General features: G+C 39.6%; 2 protein-coding genes across 8 annotated transcripts in view; one reads left to right on the top strand and one right to left on the bottom strand.

Moving 5' to 3' along the window:
- Nucleotides 1-17,568, top strand: part of LOC147127896 (uncharacterized) — a 286,111-nt gene that overhangs the window by 193,854 nt on the left and 74,689 nt on the right. The gene's annotated exons all lie outside the window — the stretch shown is intronic.
- The window catches only part of map3k5 (mitogen-activated protein kinase kinase kinase 5), a 40,606-nt gene that overhangs the window by 17,652 nt on the left and 5,386 nt on the right, over nt 1-17,568 (bottom strand). For 2 of the 3 annotated variants that reach the window (XM_086018726.1, XM_086018727.1), the window contains exons 2-13: nt 15,536-15,675; nt 14,096-14,119; nt 12,200-12,393; nt 10,585-10,753; nt 10,146-10,252; nt 8,523-8,693; nt 6,942-7,054; nt 5,079-5,238; nt 3,386-3,539; nt 3,148-3,255; nt 2,057-2,103; nt 275-370 (exon numbers count right to left, since the gene is read on the bottom strand). In XM_086018726.1, the coding sequence (XP_085874852.1) occupies nt 275-370; nt 2,057-2,103; nt 3,148-3,255; nt 3,386-3,539; nt 5,079-5,238; nt 6,942-7,054; nt 8,523-8,693; nt 10,146-10,252; nt 10,585-10,753; nt 12,200-12,393; nt 14,096-14,119; nt 15,536-15,675 (1,483 nt within the window). Of the gene's footprint in view, nt 1-274; nt 371-2,056; nt 2,104-3,147; nt 3,256-3,385; nt 3,540-5,078; nt 5,239-6,941; nt 7,055-8,522; nt 8,694-10,145; nt 10,253-10,584; nt 10,754-12,199; nt 12,394-14,095; nt 14,120-14,442; nt 14,509-15,535; nt 15,676-17,568 lie in introns of those variants that run through there. The other variant, XM_086018729.1, reaches the window with a different exon arrangement.

Below are 17,568 nucleotides of genomic sequence, written 5' to 3'. Positions count from 1 at the left end.
ACACTTATCGTCACTTTCTGTAGGCGTAAAAAGCAGGATTACTGTGGATGACAAGCAACCGTTTCCAACAAAATCTTGGTTGTGCTGAAATGCGTTCCTCTTCTTTCAAATTTACACTGTCTTAAACCAAATAAATGTGCCGTTAACTAGTGGTCATAAGCGATATTAGTCAAATTATTATGAGCGAGAGTTGGATGGAAAATAGAGATATTAACTGTACAAACAAAAGTTAAATGTAAAGTTCCAAGGAACGACAGTTTTGGAGTGCACCGACCTTTTGCAGTGCATCTCGGTGCAGAAATAGATCTGGAAGTCCTCCGCATTGTGAAGGACGTAGAGGAAAGCACTGCGCTCGTCAAACTTGGAGATGCTGAGGAGAGACAGTCAAACATATTGCCATGAGAGCAGATATGAGTCACGTGGTGAATCAATGACATCAGCCATCACGCCTCTGCTTTGACAAGAAAGCCTGTGCATGGCATATCCTGCCATCTAAAGAGAATCCAAGCAGGGTTGAAAGCACAATATTGCAATATTCATGATATGAAAATAAAACGACGCTTAATAATAAGACGAACGATGACAGCTTGAACCAAATCAGCGAAATCCCAATTCACCACCCTAAATGAAGACTTTCATTTGCCGGCTTGCAAGTGCGCTTCAGAGCCAGCCAGACAAGGGGTAAATGCACATTACATGTGGTTGGATAGCACGCTATTGTGTCTCACTGGCTTCGTGCTGGCTGAGTGGGCTCCGAGAAGGAGTCGTTCCCTAGCAACATGTGAGCCCACCATTTCTCTGTGCTGAAATGGAATTCCTCTGAGAATCGTGGAAAAGCGAGACGCAGAGAACTTACTTAACTGGCCAAAGCAGATAGCAGCATGAAAGGGGTACTTGGTACCCGAGGTACTTGAGGTTATGTGGCAATAACGTATACATCCGTGCCTATGCATATAACCTAATTCTTCTTGCAGTTTGGCAATCATGTGACCTATACAATACATACACACGTGTAATCATGAGCTAAAAAAAACAAAGTACACCTGCTGCACATTCTAATTCAACCTAAGTAAATTCAGCTTACTGTTAGAGAAGTTTTAAGTTCACTTTTAAAATAAGGGAACGAGTTAAACTAATTAACTCATTCACTGCCAGACATTTTCAGACCCAGAACGTTTGAAAAAATTTGAAAAATATATAAATAAGTTCCTGGGATGGAATGGTTGGACTGTGAAAAGACAAAATACATTTGTCTTTGGCAGTGAATGACTTAAAGGGTGAGTAGTCAGTTAAAAAAAACAAAAAAACACTTGGTCATATCTCCCTAACCTTTGTTAGAATATTACAACAATGATGTATATATTGTCAAAAATGTAAAATAATAATAATATTAAAATAAAAATAATAAAAAAAACAACATTACGCAAATGTGAAAAAAAGTTCAATAAACATATGCTTGTATACGTTGAAACAAAGAGTTAATTTTTTTTTTTAGATTTTGATGCCAATATTTTCCTTTTTACTGAAAATGAATATCGGCTACAAATATTGGTTATCGCCTCCTTAACTACTAATAATCGGTATCGGCCCTGAAAAAAACATATCGGTCTAGCTCTAATGATGAATATTGAAGGAAAAAAGGTAGGAGAAAGCAATATAGAAAGGAACAACATTTAAACAATGACAGTGTATTCAACTTCCGCATCAATAATAGTGCAAAAAAGAAAAAAAAATATATATATATACTGTATAGCCTAATGTGCACAGCTGCATGCATTCAACAATTCAAGTATTGATTTGTACTTTTGTAAGGTAATGCCAATATGTAAACTACTTTAACTCATAGTAAATACCACCTGGTCCTCAAGTGATGCTCAATGTTTTTTTCCTGTATGGATTCAAATCATAGAATGTGTGTCAATTTAGGTTATATCAATCACCAATCCGTATTTTTACCGGTAAATTACAATGACCAAAATAGAGGTGAAGTGTGGCAATTTCTGTCCCTCAAAGTCCAGTCTAGACTTGGCAAGAACCAAAAATGTGTTCCACTGACCTGACGCCTCGCACAGACGTGGCGCTGAAGTTCCACTCGTGAATCCCCTTGTTGTGCAGGACATACCATATAGAGTAATGATACACTGATTAAACCACCAGCACAGCTTCCCGCAGTGAATAAATCACAGTGTCCTGTGTGGAATACAATTTGCTGAGAGCTGCATTAGAGTAGTTGAACACTGGTGGCATTATCCAAAAATGGGTCAATGATTTTACGGTAATGAAACACATTTGCAGTTATTTGATTTCATTAACGTCGGGAAATGGATATAATGAGGATAAGGAAAATGAGGTGAGGAGAGCTGATGTGGGACGTTTATGTGGTGCGAGCAAGGAATGATGAACGGAGAAATATGAAATATTGCACATTAAAAGGGGAAGTCAACCCCCAAAAATTCTTTACATGAATATGTTCTATGCAGGTCCACTGGTCGAAATATGGCATTCTGATTAATATTGTGTTTGTTAATATGAGTTAAGCAGCAAAATCCACCTGTTTTTGTCCATGTCAAGGGGGGGCGGCCATTTTTGCCATTTGCTGTCGACTGAGAATGACATCACATTCAAAGCAGGTGAGCCCTGATTGGTTGTTACCTGAGCAATTGTGATGTCATTTGTGATTTTCAGTGGACAGAAGTGACAAAATGGCCACCCCCTGAGATGGCTAAAAACAGGTGGATTCTGTTGCTTAAGTCATATTCTGCAAAGTCAATATTAATCAGAATGTTGTGTTTGGGCTAGTGATATTTTTGGCGGGTTGACTTTATCTTTAACTCATTCACTGCCATGGAAGTTAATAATCGTCAATTGGAATGCCATCAATTACTGCCACCGACAAAAGCTGGAAGGGGATAAATTCAGCAATATGTAGATATGGCATGTAATCAAAAATACAAATACAAACAAACACTGTCTGTGAGTCTCACTTAAATATGAAAATTCTTAAAAATATTTAAGTATTGTGACACTGAAAATTATGTGTGCTTCTCTAAAAGTGTCCTAACTCACCAACAGGCAAACCATGCATATAGTGATGGTTTGAATAACTCAAGCAAATCAAATAATACAGCTTGTCGAAATCAACCAGACCTTGTCATCAGGAGTGACGTGCCAGATGGACACCGTGTTGTCATCCACGTCTTTATTTATGGACAAATACGAAGGCTGGTAGACTTTAGTAGGCTCCAATATCAACACCTAGGCAAAGAAAACAAACCTGTTATATACCTAAAATTAGTTTTGCAAGACGTTGCTTACTTAGCATTTTTATTTTTTCCCCCCGTTTAAAGTATTGTTAAGGATTAACTATCTGCCTGGCTGCACTCACAGGAAATCGCACAGAGGAGACATCTTTTTTGGTTGCCTCGACTAGAAAGTCCATCCAGAAGTCCATCACTTCCAGTTTGGGGGCTGGCTGTTCTACACAGGGCTTCTTGAAGTGCTGATAGATCAATATGGTCTCCACCAAGGAACGAAGATACCTGAAATCAATGTATACATATATGAATATATATATGCAGACAAGGGTGGCACGCTGTTCGACTGGTTAGCACGTCTGCTTCACAGTGCAGAGGTCATGGGTTCGAATCTGGCCCCGGCCTCCCTGTGTGGAGTTTGCATGTTCTCCCCGTAAGCGCTTAGCAGAGCTGGGCACTCCGTCCCTGAGCTGGACCGGTCGGACCCCCGGCCCGGCCGGATGCCCATTTTTAGGGCGGGGGGGCGATAGGCGACAAATTTTTTAAATGGCTGGACTAAGCATGGCCGGAAGTGGATTTAAGTCCGGCGCACCAATCGGCCCTCATGCGTTTGACGTGGTAGCGAGGCGGCCAAATTTCATCTCAGCCTACTCAGTGAAAGGCTTCTTTTTAGGCTTCGTTTTTACTCCCGTGACGACGCGAGCGACAACTGCCGCATTGATTCACGTGACCGACGCATTGTGCTGTTGGTGACAGCTCTGCGACACATGCCAAGCACAAATCAGGAATTGTTGCTGCTCTGCGGAACGGGACTGGGGGTGATAATTTTAATGAATAAGGGCGGGGGGTTGCGGCCGGAAGGGTACCCAGGTCAAGGGTTGCGGTCGGACCGGCAAAAAAGGGTCAAGTGCCCAGCCCTGGCGCTTAGGAGATATATATATATATATATATATATATATATATATATATATATATATATGCACAATTGATCACGATTAATCATATTTTTCGACTTCAATTTTTTATAAAGCTTGGAACTGATTTACTTGAGTAAAATCTTGGAATTAATGTGGAAAAAAAATGTATATATCCAATCAAAGACTGTTGTAATAGCTTTCTTTGATGTGAATGAATTTCCTGAATGTGATTATTTTCCTGTAAAATACAGTTGAAAGATACACCAAAGACGTACAACTAATACGGTATTCGAATTTCGCTTTGCAAAACGTGCAAATTATTTTGGATTTCTCCGATGAGCCGGCGAGCAACTTTTTAAAGTAAAACTACGTAAAAGTAAGTCTTTGCGACAGTGACTCTCCTTGAAGTTTGGCTGCACAGTGAGCAGAGGTCAGCTGCTACAGGAAGTAAATCAAACTGAGTTAACTGAGTTAATTAGTTCTAGTGCGTTATCGAATTAAAATTAATCTCCATAGTTAATGCTTTAACTTTGTAGACATACACTGATGATTATCTAATTAAATAAAAATGCAATTGAATAATAAAAAAGTTATTATGCTAACCTATTAGAAGCACAATGTGCGGATAGAAGACTTCTGTATTTGTGTAAACAAAGAGGTGCTGTTCAAACAGTGACTTGAGCCCCCTCGTGATATTTTCTCCTCCCTGCTTAAATAAGCCAAATGCGCGCACATGGGCCGCAGATGGCAAGTAATCTCTTTGAATCGAAAGTGGAGCACATTTTAAATCACAGACACCTGCTGTAGACGGACAGAGCCCAGAAGTGTTTTTTTTTTTGTTTAATTCCGGTTGTGCTAGGGGGTGTTATCCTCCTCCCAGAAGGTCTTGCAGTATGTGTCTTCTCACCAGATGGGTGCTTTAAGTTTGAAGAGCTTTTCAGAGGCCTGGATGACCCTGGTGTTGTCACAGGCGAGGATGCTGGCGCCCAGGAAGAAGCCCACATCCCAGTAACTCTGCAACTTGTCCAAGCTGCCCTTTTTGCCCAGCAGGCTGCTCAGCTTCACCCCTGCAACAAGATGATGTCATTCTGTCAATGCCGAGGGACCATATTGATAACACTATAGGGGGTCTTGGGTTTACGACGTTATGTTTCGCAGTGTAAGCCAAATTTGTAGATTAGTTGGAATGTGCTAAGACAGTTGTGAAATCATAGTTACAGTAGACATTTGCATGAAATATGCAGTTGAATACTTTCCTTACAGAAGCTAAAAACATGAGAAACTGAGGGCATTGGCAGGATCCGATTGTGCTCATCTCATCTCTTATCCGAGCAATGCTACAATGACAATAAACAGCGGTATCATGATTTATGAGTTTAATTTGTTCTGTAACTCAATTTACTTGTATTCCATCGCAAAGCCAAACAGATGGTAGTGCCTTTTCTGACGCTCACTTGCCACTTAAAATTTTGGCTGGCAACACAAATACGCAAGGCATTGGGGCCCCGTTGGGATATATTCACACTAGCCCTGAGGGAAATTTCTTGTTCAAATTCATTTGAATGCCAAAGATCAATGTGTATTGTTATTTAATGTACAACAAGAAATAAAAGGAAGGGATTGCTGCGTAGGGAAGTTGCTGTTCCATGGGCTGCGGGAAAAACAAAACTGTGATTAAGGGAGAAATTATAAAGCCATGGTCCTGGGCTAATGTAAGGAGCTGCAGGCTGATTCCTTGCATTCCTGAGCTCCTCTGAGCTTTCAAGCCATGACGCCCGTATGCTCCACTTAAAACTGAGGCGGGTCAAAGCAAAGAAAGTAAACCATAGCTGCTCAATAAACAACATCAGCAATTTAGTGAGCATCAGATTTTTCTAGGTTGCCAATGCCCCCCAAAATGCCTTCCCATGACTATGACCATCCCACACAAATCATTATTTCTGTGTTACAATGTTTTCAGCTTCAGAAAACAGGTGAGCTATGATTGGTTGTTACCTGAGCCCTGAGTAGTTGTGATGTCATTTTCAGTCGACAGAAGTGACAAAATGGCTGCCCCCAGCGATGGCTACGAACGGGTGGATTAACTCTTATTCCACAAACGCAATATTTATCAGAATGCCTTGTTTCTACTAGTGGGCCCGCATAGAACATATTCTTGAAACATAAAATATGTTTGGTTTACTTCCCTTTTAACTAGAATCCAGTGTTGTATCGTGGCCAAAGCTTGAATTCTGGTCTTTTATTGCTGCTTTTGGTGCTCTTATTTGCAAACCCTTTTTGTGGCAGAAGCCGCATGCTGAACTAGCGATAGGTTACACTTTAGTTGCTATGAGTATTTCTTCTTTTTCCATTTCTTCTTTTAATTTCTTTTGCCGTTTGACAAATACTTTTGGTGCATTACCGACACCTTCTATAGCATGCTAACCAAGATGGCGGTGGGAATTACTGAAAATTTTGAGTATTTAAATTATTTGCTGGTGTAATAAACGATCACGGCATATTTTGATTAAGGATGGGCATTTTACCGTTTTTTTTCCTCAAACGACCACTGATAAAAAATTAGAAGATTTATTGTTAGTTTTTAAAATCTTTCTTTAATAGGAGGTCTCTGTGAAAGTTCTGAAGTCTTGCAACAGTGGAGCGCTTTACCATCAATTAGTTAACTAATCAATTATTATGCAAGTTCTTTATTTTTGGAATACTGAATCACATAAATTCCTCTGTTGTGTTAGCAAGACTGAAATTATATAAATATACAGTTTCCACTCACCCACTTTGCGAAGCTCAAAAGAAGTTTCAAACTGGTGTCCAGCCGCCAGAAGCAGAACAGCATAGTTGATGCCAGAGTGCAGTGTTGGCTCCGACTCAAAGCCCATTTTAAACCTCGATAGACAAGGACAAATAACTTTAATAAACATGCTTCTTCAAGAAATGCGTCATCTAAATTCCCTAGCATCTGTGTTCTGAAATAACAAACGGCTTTACACGGCTCCTGCAGTTGCGTGAAACATGTCAAGTTCCAAATTGCAATTACAGCCATATTGAGTTGGGGCCACAAAACAACAGCAGCATTTATCTAATGAGTAATATGTTCATGGGAGGGAATGAAGGTTATTAGGAACCTCTGCAGTGGTGTGACAGGCCAATAACAGCCAGATGGGACTCACCGTAATACTTCAACTAACATGAGAGCTAGAGAGCAATTTCCACTCCACTTTAATCAATAATTTCATGTTGTTTTTTTCCCCTCACACTACTGCATTTAGCTCACAACAGCCCCCAAATATAATTTCCCCCCGCTATACCACGATTCATCATTGGCACACAGGATTTTTTTTTTTTTTTTTAAAGTAGAAATCAACCCAAACATATTTTTTTCACGAATATGTTCTCAGCAGGCACATTAGTTGAAACACATCATTCTGATTAATATTGCGTTCGTGCAATATGAGTTAAGCAGCAAAATACACCCGTTTTTAGCCATCTCAGGGAGCGGCCATTTTGTCACTTCTGTCGACTGAAAATGACATCATAACTACCCAGGGTTCAGGGAACGACCAATCACAGCTCACCTGTTTTCTAAAGCTGACCAACGACCAATCACAGCTCAGCTTTAGAAAACAGGTGAGCTTTGATTGGTCGTTCCCTGAACCCTGGGTAGTTATGATGTCATTTTCAGTCGACAGAAGTGACAATATGGCCGCCCCCGGAGATGACTAAAAACGGGTGGATTAACTCTTATTCCACAAACGCAATATTTATCAGAATGCCTTGTTTCAACTAGTGGGCTTGCATAGAACATATTCTTGAAAAAAATATGTTTGGATTGATTTCCACTTTAAGTTATCTCTATACCCACTCACACAGAAGATGCTCTTACGCAGGGTTAAAACTTTTTATATGGGCTCTCTAGATTTCCACGTGTTGTACTTCCAGGTTATTTTGATGGATGGATTTCGGCTAATTTGGCAACACTGGCAAAAATTAACAGTTTATGCAAATTTCCCCAAAGAAAGCAAACATCAGATGAACTTCTTGGAGCTAAACGGGTAAGAAATGTTAAGCTGATAATACTGTCATGCAGCGGTTCTGGAGGTGAAAAAAAAATGAGGATGGAAGAATTACAAAAGGAAGCTGCAATGAAAATAATATGCATTTCAGACAACAGCACTTCTATCCCCGTTTAGAATAAGCATCAATAAAACCAGAACTTACTTGGCTCTGAAGAATTAAACAAATGACTATTCTAATTTTACAATCGTATTACTGCAACAATTTCCCTAAAATGCTTGATGGGTGGGAAAACAACCGTAACGATTCCGTATTTTATCTCAGTTGTTGTCTCACTCACCAGCGTGTGCCGCTGTCTCTGCTTTGAGTGTCGGCGAAATGCGATTCCAGGAACATGTCCTTATAGATCCGTCCGACCAGGCAGTAGATGTCCGAGGCCACCTGCTCCTTGGCCTCCACTAGGGGCAGCATGATGTCCAGGGCCTTCTGCCTGTCGCCCGGCTGGTTCCTCCTGTGCGCACAAACACCAGACGGTAGAAGGATAATTCGAATTTATTCACATTACTATTACTATTCTTTTTTAAAAGTGTCACAGAAAAAAATAATGGAATTGTTATTTTCATTGGGAAGTTGCAGCTCTTCTTACAACCATGACACAAGCTTGGACTTGTACTTTAACTTCCTCAAAAAATATTTGATGTTGCATTATTGAGTGCAGATGATTTTAGTACCTATTCACCTTAATATTCCAGTTAGATCACTTACATTTTGCATTTATTAGTGTTTGGAATTTGAAATAATAACCGGAAACACAGTATCTCTGCAACGATCTGCCTTGAGCTTGAAATTATAAAATCACTTCCTTGTAAAGGGCAAGTCAGTAAGAGCCAAACACAGTTTGACTTGGCACCCTGCAGAAATATTTCCAACATGCTGCCAAACTCAAGAGGCGCACGTGTCGTGCTGTTGGAGGTGGCTGGTTGAACCAGCAATACTTCAGGGAGAGCAACCCGTGAAGGGCGGGGTGGGGGCTCAAAACCCATTTGTCGTTTCAGGAGATGACTAATAATAAGATGCTGGTTTAACTCATCCACTGCCACACATTTTCAGACCCTCTTTTACCCTAACATTTGAAAAAAATATAAATTCCTGGGCTTGAATGGCTGGACTGTGAAAAGACAAGTAAATTTGTCACTGGTAGTGAATGAGTTAAAAGATGTTGTCATAAATCAAGTCGGCAGAACAATTTATCAAAAAAAAAAAAAAAAAAAAAAAGGATCATGGATCAAGATTTATCATAAAAATGTTAAAAAAGAAACTTGCACCACTAGATTGTTCTAACATAATGACTATACAGTATATAATACTATATAATGAATTATACACTCTAAAAACAGTTGCATTAAAAATAACACAATTTTGGGTCAAAAATGGACCGATCCACTACTTGGGTCAATTTTGACTCAGCTTTCTACCCATTTTTGGGTTGTTTTGGGTAGTTTTGTCCAAAACAACCTGAAAAATAAATGGGCTGTTTTATACAAAACAACGCAAGAAGCTGGGTCAAATTGACCCAACTAGTGGATGAGTCAATTTTTGACCCGAAATTGGGTTATTTTTAACCCAACTGTTTTTAGAGTCTATATACAGTACTTACAAAATTTGGTCAAACTCAATTACTTTGTGTTTTTGTACAGTGGGTTCCTGTTCGTTTGCATCGTGCAGATGTAGCCGCTTTCACTTTCACATTATTTTGTTGAGGAAGTGACATGTCGCAGCAATGCATCAATGAGACAGAAAGTGACAAAAGTGCTTGTGCAAATTGTTTTGAAGTGAAATGAAGTGAACAGTCAGACTTCAGATTAAAAAAAAAAAAAAAACAGACAACAATGCCTTAGAAATTAAGTGAAGCTAACCACGTGGCCCAACACTGTTTGTCCACATAGTGCACTTGCTAACTCACCTATTCAGTGCAAAGGCATAATGGAACTTCACATGTGGATGCGCCACAAGGTCAAAGGTGGGCAGCTTCCCCAGAGTCTCCACCAGCTTCACGACTGACTCATAGTCCTACACAACAAATAAACACAGAACACGCTTTTGAGCCACTTGATATCCGAGGACAATGGAGACATCGTCTGTTTCACCACTTCACCAATTGTGCAGGGGCCTGATCATGTTTTTGTTGACTATACCCCAAAGTGTGCTTAATAATTCAGCCTCAACCTCCTTGCTCGCCGTTGCCATGAATGATTCATGAGCTGAGATAAGTGACATTACAATGCAGAGACTCCAAGGTAAAAAAAAAAAAAAGCCAAAACAGGATGCATGGTTCGGCGAAGAGCGCTCATGCGGCTTGCTCGAGAGGACGACGCGAATTTGCGTTTGTTTGTGACAATTACCTGAATGTCTCTGTATGTCAGTAGCAGGTTGATGACGATGTCCACCGAGAGGCACTCTACGTTGTCCAGCCGCTGTTGTATTCGGCCCAGCTCGGCAGCCAGCTCTGCTCCGGTGTAGAGCTCCCGAGCTTTACGAATCTCACTTAGAATCGTTTCGCGAAAATACTGGCTGTGAGAAGAAAGGGGGGGGGGGGGGGTGAAATGTATCCCGGTGTTACACAATAACGCTCAGTTGTGTTTGACACTGTCAAATATGTATTCATAACATTTCAATCTTGGGGGAGGATGCTGAGAAATGCTGGAAATACCCAAGGAGTGAATTAAAGGAGAATTGCTGGTTATTGCTTCCCAGCAAGTAATAGCAATGCCCAAGTTTAATATACCATAAATTTGCCCTTTGGTGGATGTGAGTAGCATGTGGTTGAAATCAGAGGAATCTGATCAATTACCTCAAAAAACCAAAAAGTGGGATTATTTTGGACAAATAAGTGTTCGTTGTCCCAAGCCAGTGAGCTATGGAGCCTCTACTGAGCACAATCAAAACAAACACAAGAATATAAATAGGTGATTTTTTTAAATTGTACTTTTTTGGTGCATTATAGAACTAGTGTGAAAAGTTGTCTTTATTTATTATAGTGGTACACAGGGTCCTCTGTGTGTGACAGAGTTCCTGACCTAACGTAAAGTCATAATGACAAACACTTGCATGCCTGCTTGCGCCATGTGACCACTACACAAACGAGTAAATTGCACGCCATTCTTAACCTTGAAAAATACGATTATAGTGATGAACTACACAGCACCATATTAAAGCGGAAGTCAACCCCAAAATTTCCTTCAAGAAAATGTTCTATGCAGCCTCACTAGTTTAAACACGGCCTTCAGAATAATATTGCGTTTGTGGAATGTGAGTTAAGCAGTACAATCCATTCGTTTTTGTCCATCTCAAGTTGCGGCCATTTTGCCACTTGTCGTCGACTGAAAATGACATCACGGTTGCTCGGTCTCAGGTAACGACCATTCACGGCTCACCTGTTTTCTGAAGCTGATCCATGATAGGTTGTTACCTGAGCCACTGTGATGTCATTTTCAGGCGACAGAAGAGACAAAATGGCCGCCCCCTCAGCTAGCTAAAAACGTGTGGATTTTGCTGCTTAACTCACATTCCACAAACCCAATATTAAATCAGAATGGTGTGTTTCAACTAATGAAGTGGCATTTGAAAATATATTTTTTATTACACCATAATTTCTCCTCCTTTTCTTTTTTTCAAGAAAGGTAGCAGCAGCAGATGGACGCAGTTAAATGTGCCCACGTTACAAGCACAGTGAGCTCATGTTACCTATTAAGAAGTACTTCCTGTTTAAGGGAACATCTTTTTTTCCCTCCCTTTTCCTTCGTCATTCTCAGATCCTCATGCAGCGCTCACCTGAAACTTCAGGGTCAAGATGCCCTTGATAGTTTCCATTTGGACGGCTAAGCTCACAAACAGGACGCTCGAATGCTTCACTTCGCAGCTTTCGTCACAACGACTTAGCAACATCAATGAGAACAGCTTTGCGCAGAAATTTGCACCGACAACAACAAAACATTGCAGTCTCTTGGTGATACTTACTGGGAGCTGGCCTGTGAGACTTTGAGTAGCTGGATGAAGCGGTCCAGGAGGGGCATGCAAATGGGCCCCAGCAGCATCTCAAAGCTGGGCTGCATCAATTCGGTGAGGCCCTTCATTAGGCTGCCCTCGCAGCAGTAGACTTTGTTGTGTGGCGTCACCATGTACGGGATGAAGGTGTAGTTGGCTGAGCAAGTCTGTTGGCGCAGGACAAAACAGCATTCTGGCACTTTCCTGAACATTCTCTCACTTCCTCATTAAAAGTGCCAAAAAGCAACCTAATGGGACTTGTGGTGATTGCGTGTACGCATGCCGTATTGTAGATTTTTAAGTGAGGTTTTATTTCTCAATTATAAAGGATTTAAAGTTGTGCGACTTCAATGTAGTAAGTACAACATTGTGCCGCAACATTTTATTGTCGTATGCTGTGTTTGTATGTGTTGCTGCACTGTATGTTTTAAAGTAGCAGTTGTTCAAAGGCTTTTAATTACTGTGCAATCTATGCTGATTTAATTTCCCTTACACCACATATGGTGTGTCACAATTTATGTTAGCATTAAGCTATCAGACGTACGTTAGCTGAAATTACATTGTTTGTTTGAACATTTTGGGACTTAAATATACAACATTTATTTTTTTTTAATTTTATGTGTGCGTTTTACTGTAAACTTCAACTGGGAGTGACAAACCCCTGGTTAAGACAGCATGCTTTGGAGAACTGAGCAGAGAGTGGCAACAGGTGTGAAATTTGAATAGACTGTGGGAGGGGTTCAACTTAAAATAAATAAATAAATCTACAGACTCTTTGCAAGTATATCACAGCCTAACATCATACAAAACGGAATTTAAACAAGATTTCCTAAAGAAAATAAGATGAAGATGTTTCAGTATTAAAGTTATTAAGAGCACTAATGTTTTTTTTTTGTTTTTTTTAGGGGGGGAGTAAATTTGTAAAAAATAAAATAAAATCAAGTGTGTAAGAGTCACTCCTTTTGTCATAGGACAACAAAATTGAGAGTCGTATGGTTTTGAAGTTCATTTTACACCTGTGTGACAGTTAATGATAAAATGTTACTTAAAAAATGACTATACAGAAAGGAAGATTTTATGATGAGCTACATACACACTTTAAGGAAATGAAGTGACCCACAATCGAGTGTTTTGTTTCCCATCTTGAGGAACCTTCCTCCCAAAGCAACACACAACAATTGGGGACTGTTCTTGCTGGCCACCTGATGAAATGCCCTTACTTTTTATTCATGGCTGCTGTGCTATTCAGCAAGAATTTGGTGTGTGTTGCCGTTCTAGCGCTCAGTCTAGACTCTAGACAGTAGGATAGTTTCACCAGAGAGTAGAAGTGTCTTCTATTTGTTTTAACTTCTCCCTAGCCTGCAGCCTAGTGGCTCAACCCTGCTGAATAAACAAAGAAGATTCAAGCCCATGTGGTGTTTACAGATAGGTACAATAAAGATAAAGTGGCAGGACATCTATTTGTCCCAGCCTTCAGAAAGTGAAATATTTGGCTAAATGCAAGCATATGAGCGTGCGAGGGTGGGTGGGCGTGTTTTCCTGCCATTTTTAATAAGCTATTGTCTGTATGTGAAAACTGGAATCAGAAAAAGAAGGAAGTGAAAGGAAGGTGTGGCCGTGAGGCAATGAAAGGCGTTGATGCACCTCGGGATCAAGGCAACGCAACGGGGGATTCTGTCATTTTTCATTTCGAGTTAGTGTAAATCTTTTTTTTCTTTTTTCAAATCAGGCATTATATTTCTTTATACAGGTCTATGTTATGTACAACTTGAAATATGATGTGTGCCAATGATGAGTGTATGGGAATTAAAGAGATTAAAACAATTGCCGATCCGTGCGGGAGGTGGAAAAGACAGAGAATAGACTTACAGTGTTCTTCTGGCAAATTATTTCCTGATGGACGACAAGAAAAAAAAAACATACATTTAGACATTCAAAAAGTACAATTCATTTGCATTAATGGATTTTTTTTTTTTAAACGCCTGTCTGACTTAGAAAGTGCTACTACGTTACAGACAGCTACACAGAAGATGTGAAAGATGATTACACTCATTAAACAAAAGTTAAAAAAGCATTTGAAAATAGTTAAAATTTCCTAAAGAAAGTTATATTGCCTGCATTTAATAAAAGTATTCATCTCCAAATTTTGTGAGATTTAATGTATAAAATATTGCAGGTCGACATCCAGAACAGAATGAGGTAAATATTGCAAATACTCCCATAACAGCTTGTAAAGTACTCCACAAAGAAGAACCAGTGAAGTTCAGCAAAAGAAAGAGGACAATGACATTTTACACACCAAAAATAAATAAATATATATATATATATATATATATATATATATATATATATATATACACATATATATATATACATATATATATATATATACATATATATATATATATACATATATATATATATATACATATATATATATATATACATATATATATACATATACATATATATATACATATATATATATATATATATATTTTTTTTTTCTCCATAGTCTGTCTTTTGAGTTAGGTTTTTGACTTTAGTTGAGTGTTTTTCCTTGTGTTCCTTTGTCTGCCTCTCGTTAAGTTATTGAGTCCACCTGTGCTTGTCATCCCGGTCCCTTGTATTAGCCAACCAGCACCCTCCTACCCTCTGTGTCTTGTCCAGGTGTTTCTCGTTGTATCGTCAACTTGTCTGTATTTAGTTCCCCGCTTTCGTTCAGTCCTTCTCAGTTCGGTGTCATTTGTCAATGGTCTGCTGTCTGTTATCAAGTCAAGTGTTTGCTTAGTTTCCTTTTGATCCTTGTTGTGTAGGAATTATTCCAGTGCCTTGTTGGCCCCAACCACCGGTCTGCCATTTTGTACTGGGTTGCACAGATCAGTTAAAATTTTATACATATATACATACACACACACATATATATATATATATATATATATATATATAAATATACATTTTTAATCGATGAATACCGTATTTAAAATGCAGGTCGACATCCAGAACAGAATGAGGTAAATATTGCAAATACTCCCATAACAGCTTGTAAAGTACTCCACAAAGAAGATTGTAAAATTTGTTTAAAAAGTCCGCATATACTTTGTAAAATATTTCCAAAATGAATGTGCTTCCATCAAATTAATGATGCATTTTGGGTGTTGCTGGAACAAAAACACAGTCTGTCAATCCCATGCTGACACACCTTGACGCCCCACCAAATATAGCCTTCAATCACCAAACTTGTGATTAAAGTGCGATGCTTTTTTTTTTTTCCCCCGGTCCTGCATGCTGTTTGTGATGAGGGCGCACCTGCAGAGATTGCAGCGACTCGGAATTGGTGTCACAGTAGAGGATGATGTTGTTGGCCATGCTGAAGCTCTCCCGGACCCCCAGGTGGTAAAAGAGAGACGGTTGGCGGAAAGCGTCCGTCATCTCCACAACAGCGATGTCTGATGGAGACAAGCAAGTACGGCTTTACTGTACGGCAGGAGGAACACGTGGAGGAATTTCAGATTTATTACACACTGTCAGTTGACCTTCACATTTCACTGGTGTCACTGAATTTAATAGCCTACCTCTTCATATTAAGAGGGGTTAACTTCTTTTGAAATGCGATGAAATGCTATTAGACACATTGTACAGTTAATAAAAGTTATTTAGAGGATGGTGGCGACCGTTTGACCCTGGAACAAATGTTTCTGTTCCCACTATTTCCTATGGGAATTGTGTCTTGGGAAGTATTATGTTTGACCTTACGAGGTTCCATTGTATATCCAATTTCACATGTCTAGAAATTCTCTGAGGGAATACGTGAGCTAAAATGGACTTTATTTAGCAAAGGGCGGTTGGTAATCAGAGGCGACAATAGCTTGTAGCTGCCATTTGGCAGGTTTTTGTTAACTATTGATTCTGGGGTCAGTTACCGAGACTCTTCAAAACACATCCCAGACCCTTTCCAATATGACAGTGGTTCCTTCCATCTATTTAACTATGTCGTAAATGAACACAAATACACCCAGTACTACATTCCCTCCAGCTGGATTCCTATGTGCTGGATCAATAGGTCAGTTGGATAAATATCACCAAGTGTCAGTCAAGCCAGCAGGAACTAAACTGCTGGTGAAAGGGTGGAAAGTTCCCAGCCTTGAAAGTGAGGCCACCGGTTTAACAGACCGCATTTCCGAGTATGATCGCAGCCGACAAACAACACATCATAAAACACCAACGGCTCAAAAGTTATTATTTCTTGCACATTATTGTGATGGTATGTGCCTTTGGAGCGAGCGCGTTTAGGAAGCCTCACACATCAGTCCAGGTTATGCGCTACGGCTATATAGCAGCCACTGGTAAAACAACAAAAAACAAGTCAGTGTGTGACAGAGGGGCTCACAGATAACGTTGCAGATGTGTTTTTATCTGTTGCTGTTAGCCTCTTGATTTCAACCTGTGTGTGTGTGTGTGTGTGTGTGTGTGTGTGTGTGTGTGTGTGTGTGTCAGTCACTGTATGCACACATATACATATACATATATATATATACATATACATATATATACACACATATACATTGTATATGTATATATATATATATATATATATATATATATATATATATATATATATATATATATATATATATATATACATATATATTGCACATACATAAATACACATATGTTTACGACATTATTTTAGACTGATTTTATCTGCATGCATGCAGCAACACAGAATCAGAACATTCTGCATTCAGATGATTTAGTTTGTGATATCTTAACAATGTAACGCATCTGAATGCGTGCACTGTGTCAGCCGACATGGCAGCGTGGATAGAGAGCTGTGTCGAGATGGCAGCGGGGTAACTTGAGGCAACCTGTCAGCCATTAAAACAAAGTCGAAGCACCGGATCGCATGCGTTCACCTCAGTTGTCCTCACTGCCCCTTGAATAAGTCATGCAAATCTATCCAGCTGAGATAGATCGGAACAAATAGAAGGAAAGCCCTGATATTCCGTCTACCCGAACCAAATTGATTTTCTCGCCTCCTGTTGCAAGCAGAGCAGGCAAAATAATTCGATATTCTTTTTGGCGTTCAGCAGCGCACAGCCTCCTCCTGGTTTTTCCTTTCCTAGGAGTGCCTCTGTAGATTTGTGTACCTCTAGAGGTCCTGAATTCAATCAATGTGGTGTTTACTAACTCCTCAGTATAAAAAAGTCTGGCAGTTTGAACAACAGCGAGCATTTTTGTGTCTTACGTGTCGGGTCACAACACATTTTATTCGTGTCATGTTTGCGGCTATGCACACCTATCCAACTGATGAATCATGCTGTGATTGCACCATTGTAAAA

Source organism: Filicampus tigris, chromosome 20 (genome assembly GCF_054856515.1).
Source record: "Filicampus tigris isolate MCC_2025a chromosome 20, RoL_Ftig_1.0, whole genome shotgun sequence".
Lineage (NCBI taxonomy): Eukaryota > Metazoa > Chordata > Actinopteri > Syngnathiformes > Syngnathidae > Filicampus > Filicampus tigris.
The sequence above is the reverse complement of the archived record's forward strand: the minus strand, read 5'-3'. Positions and strand labels throughout refer to the sequence as shown.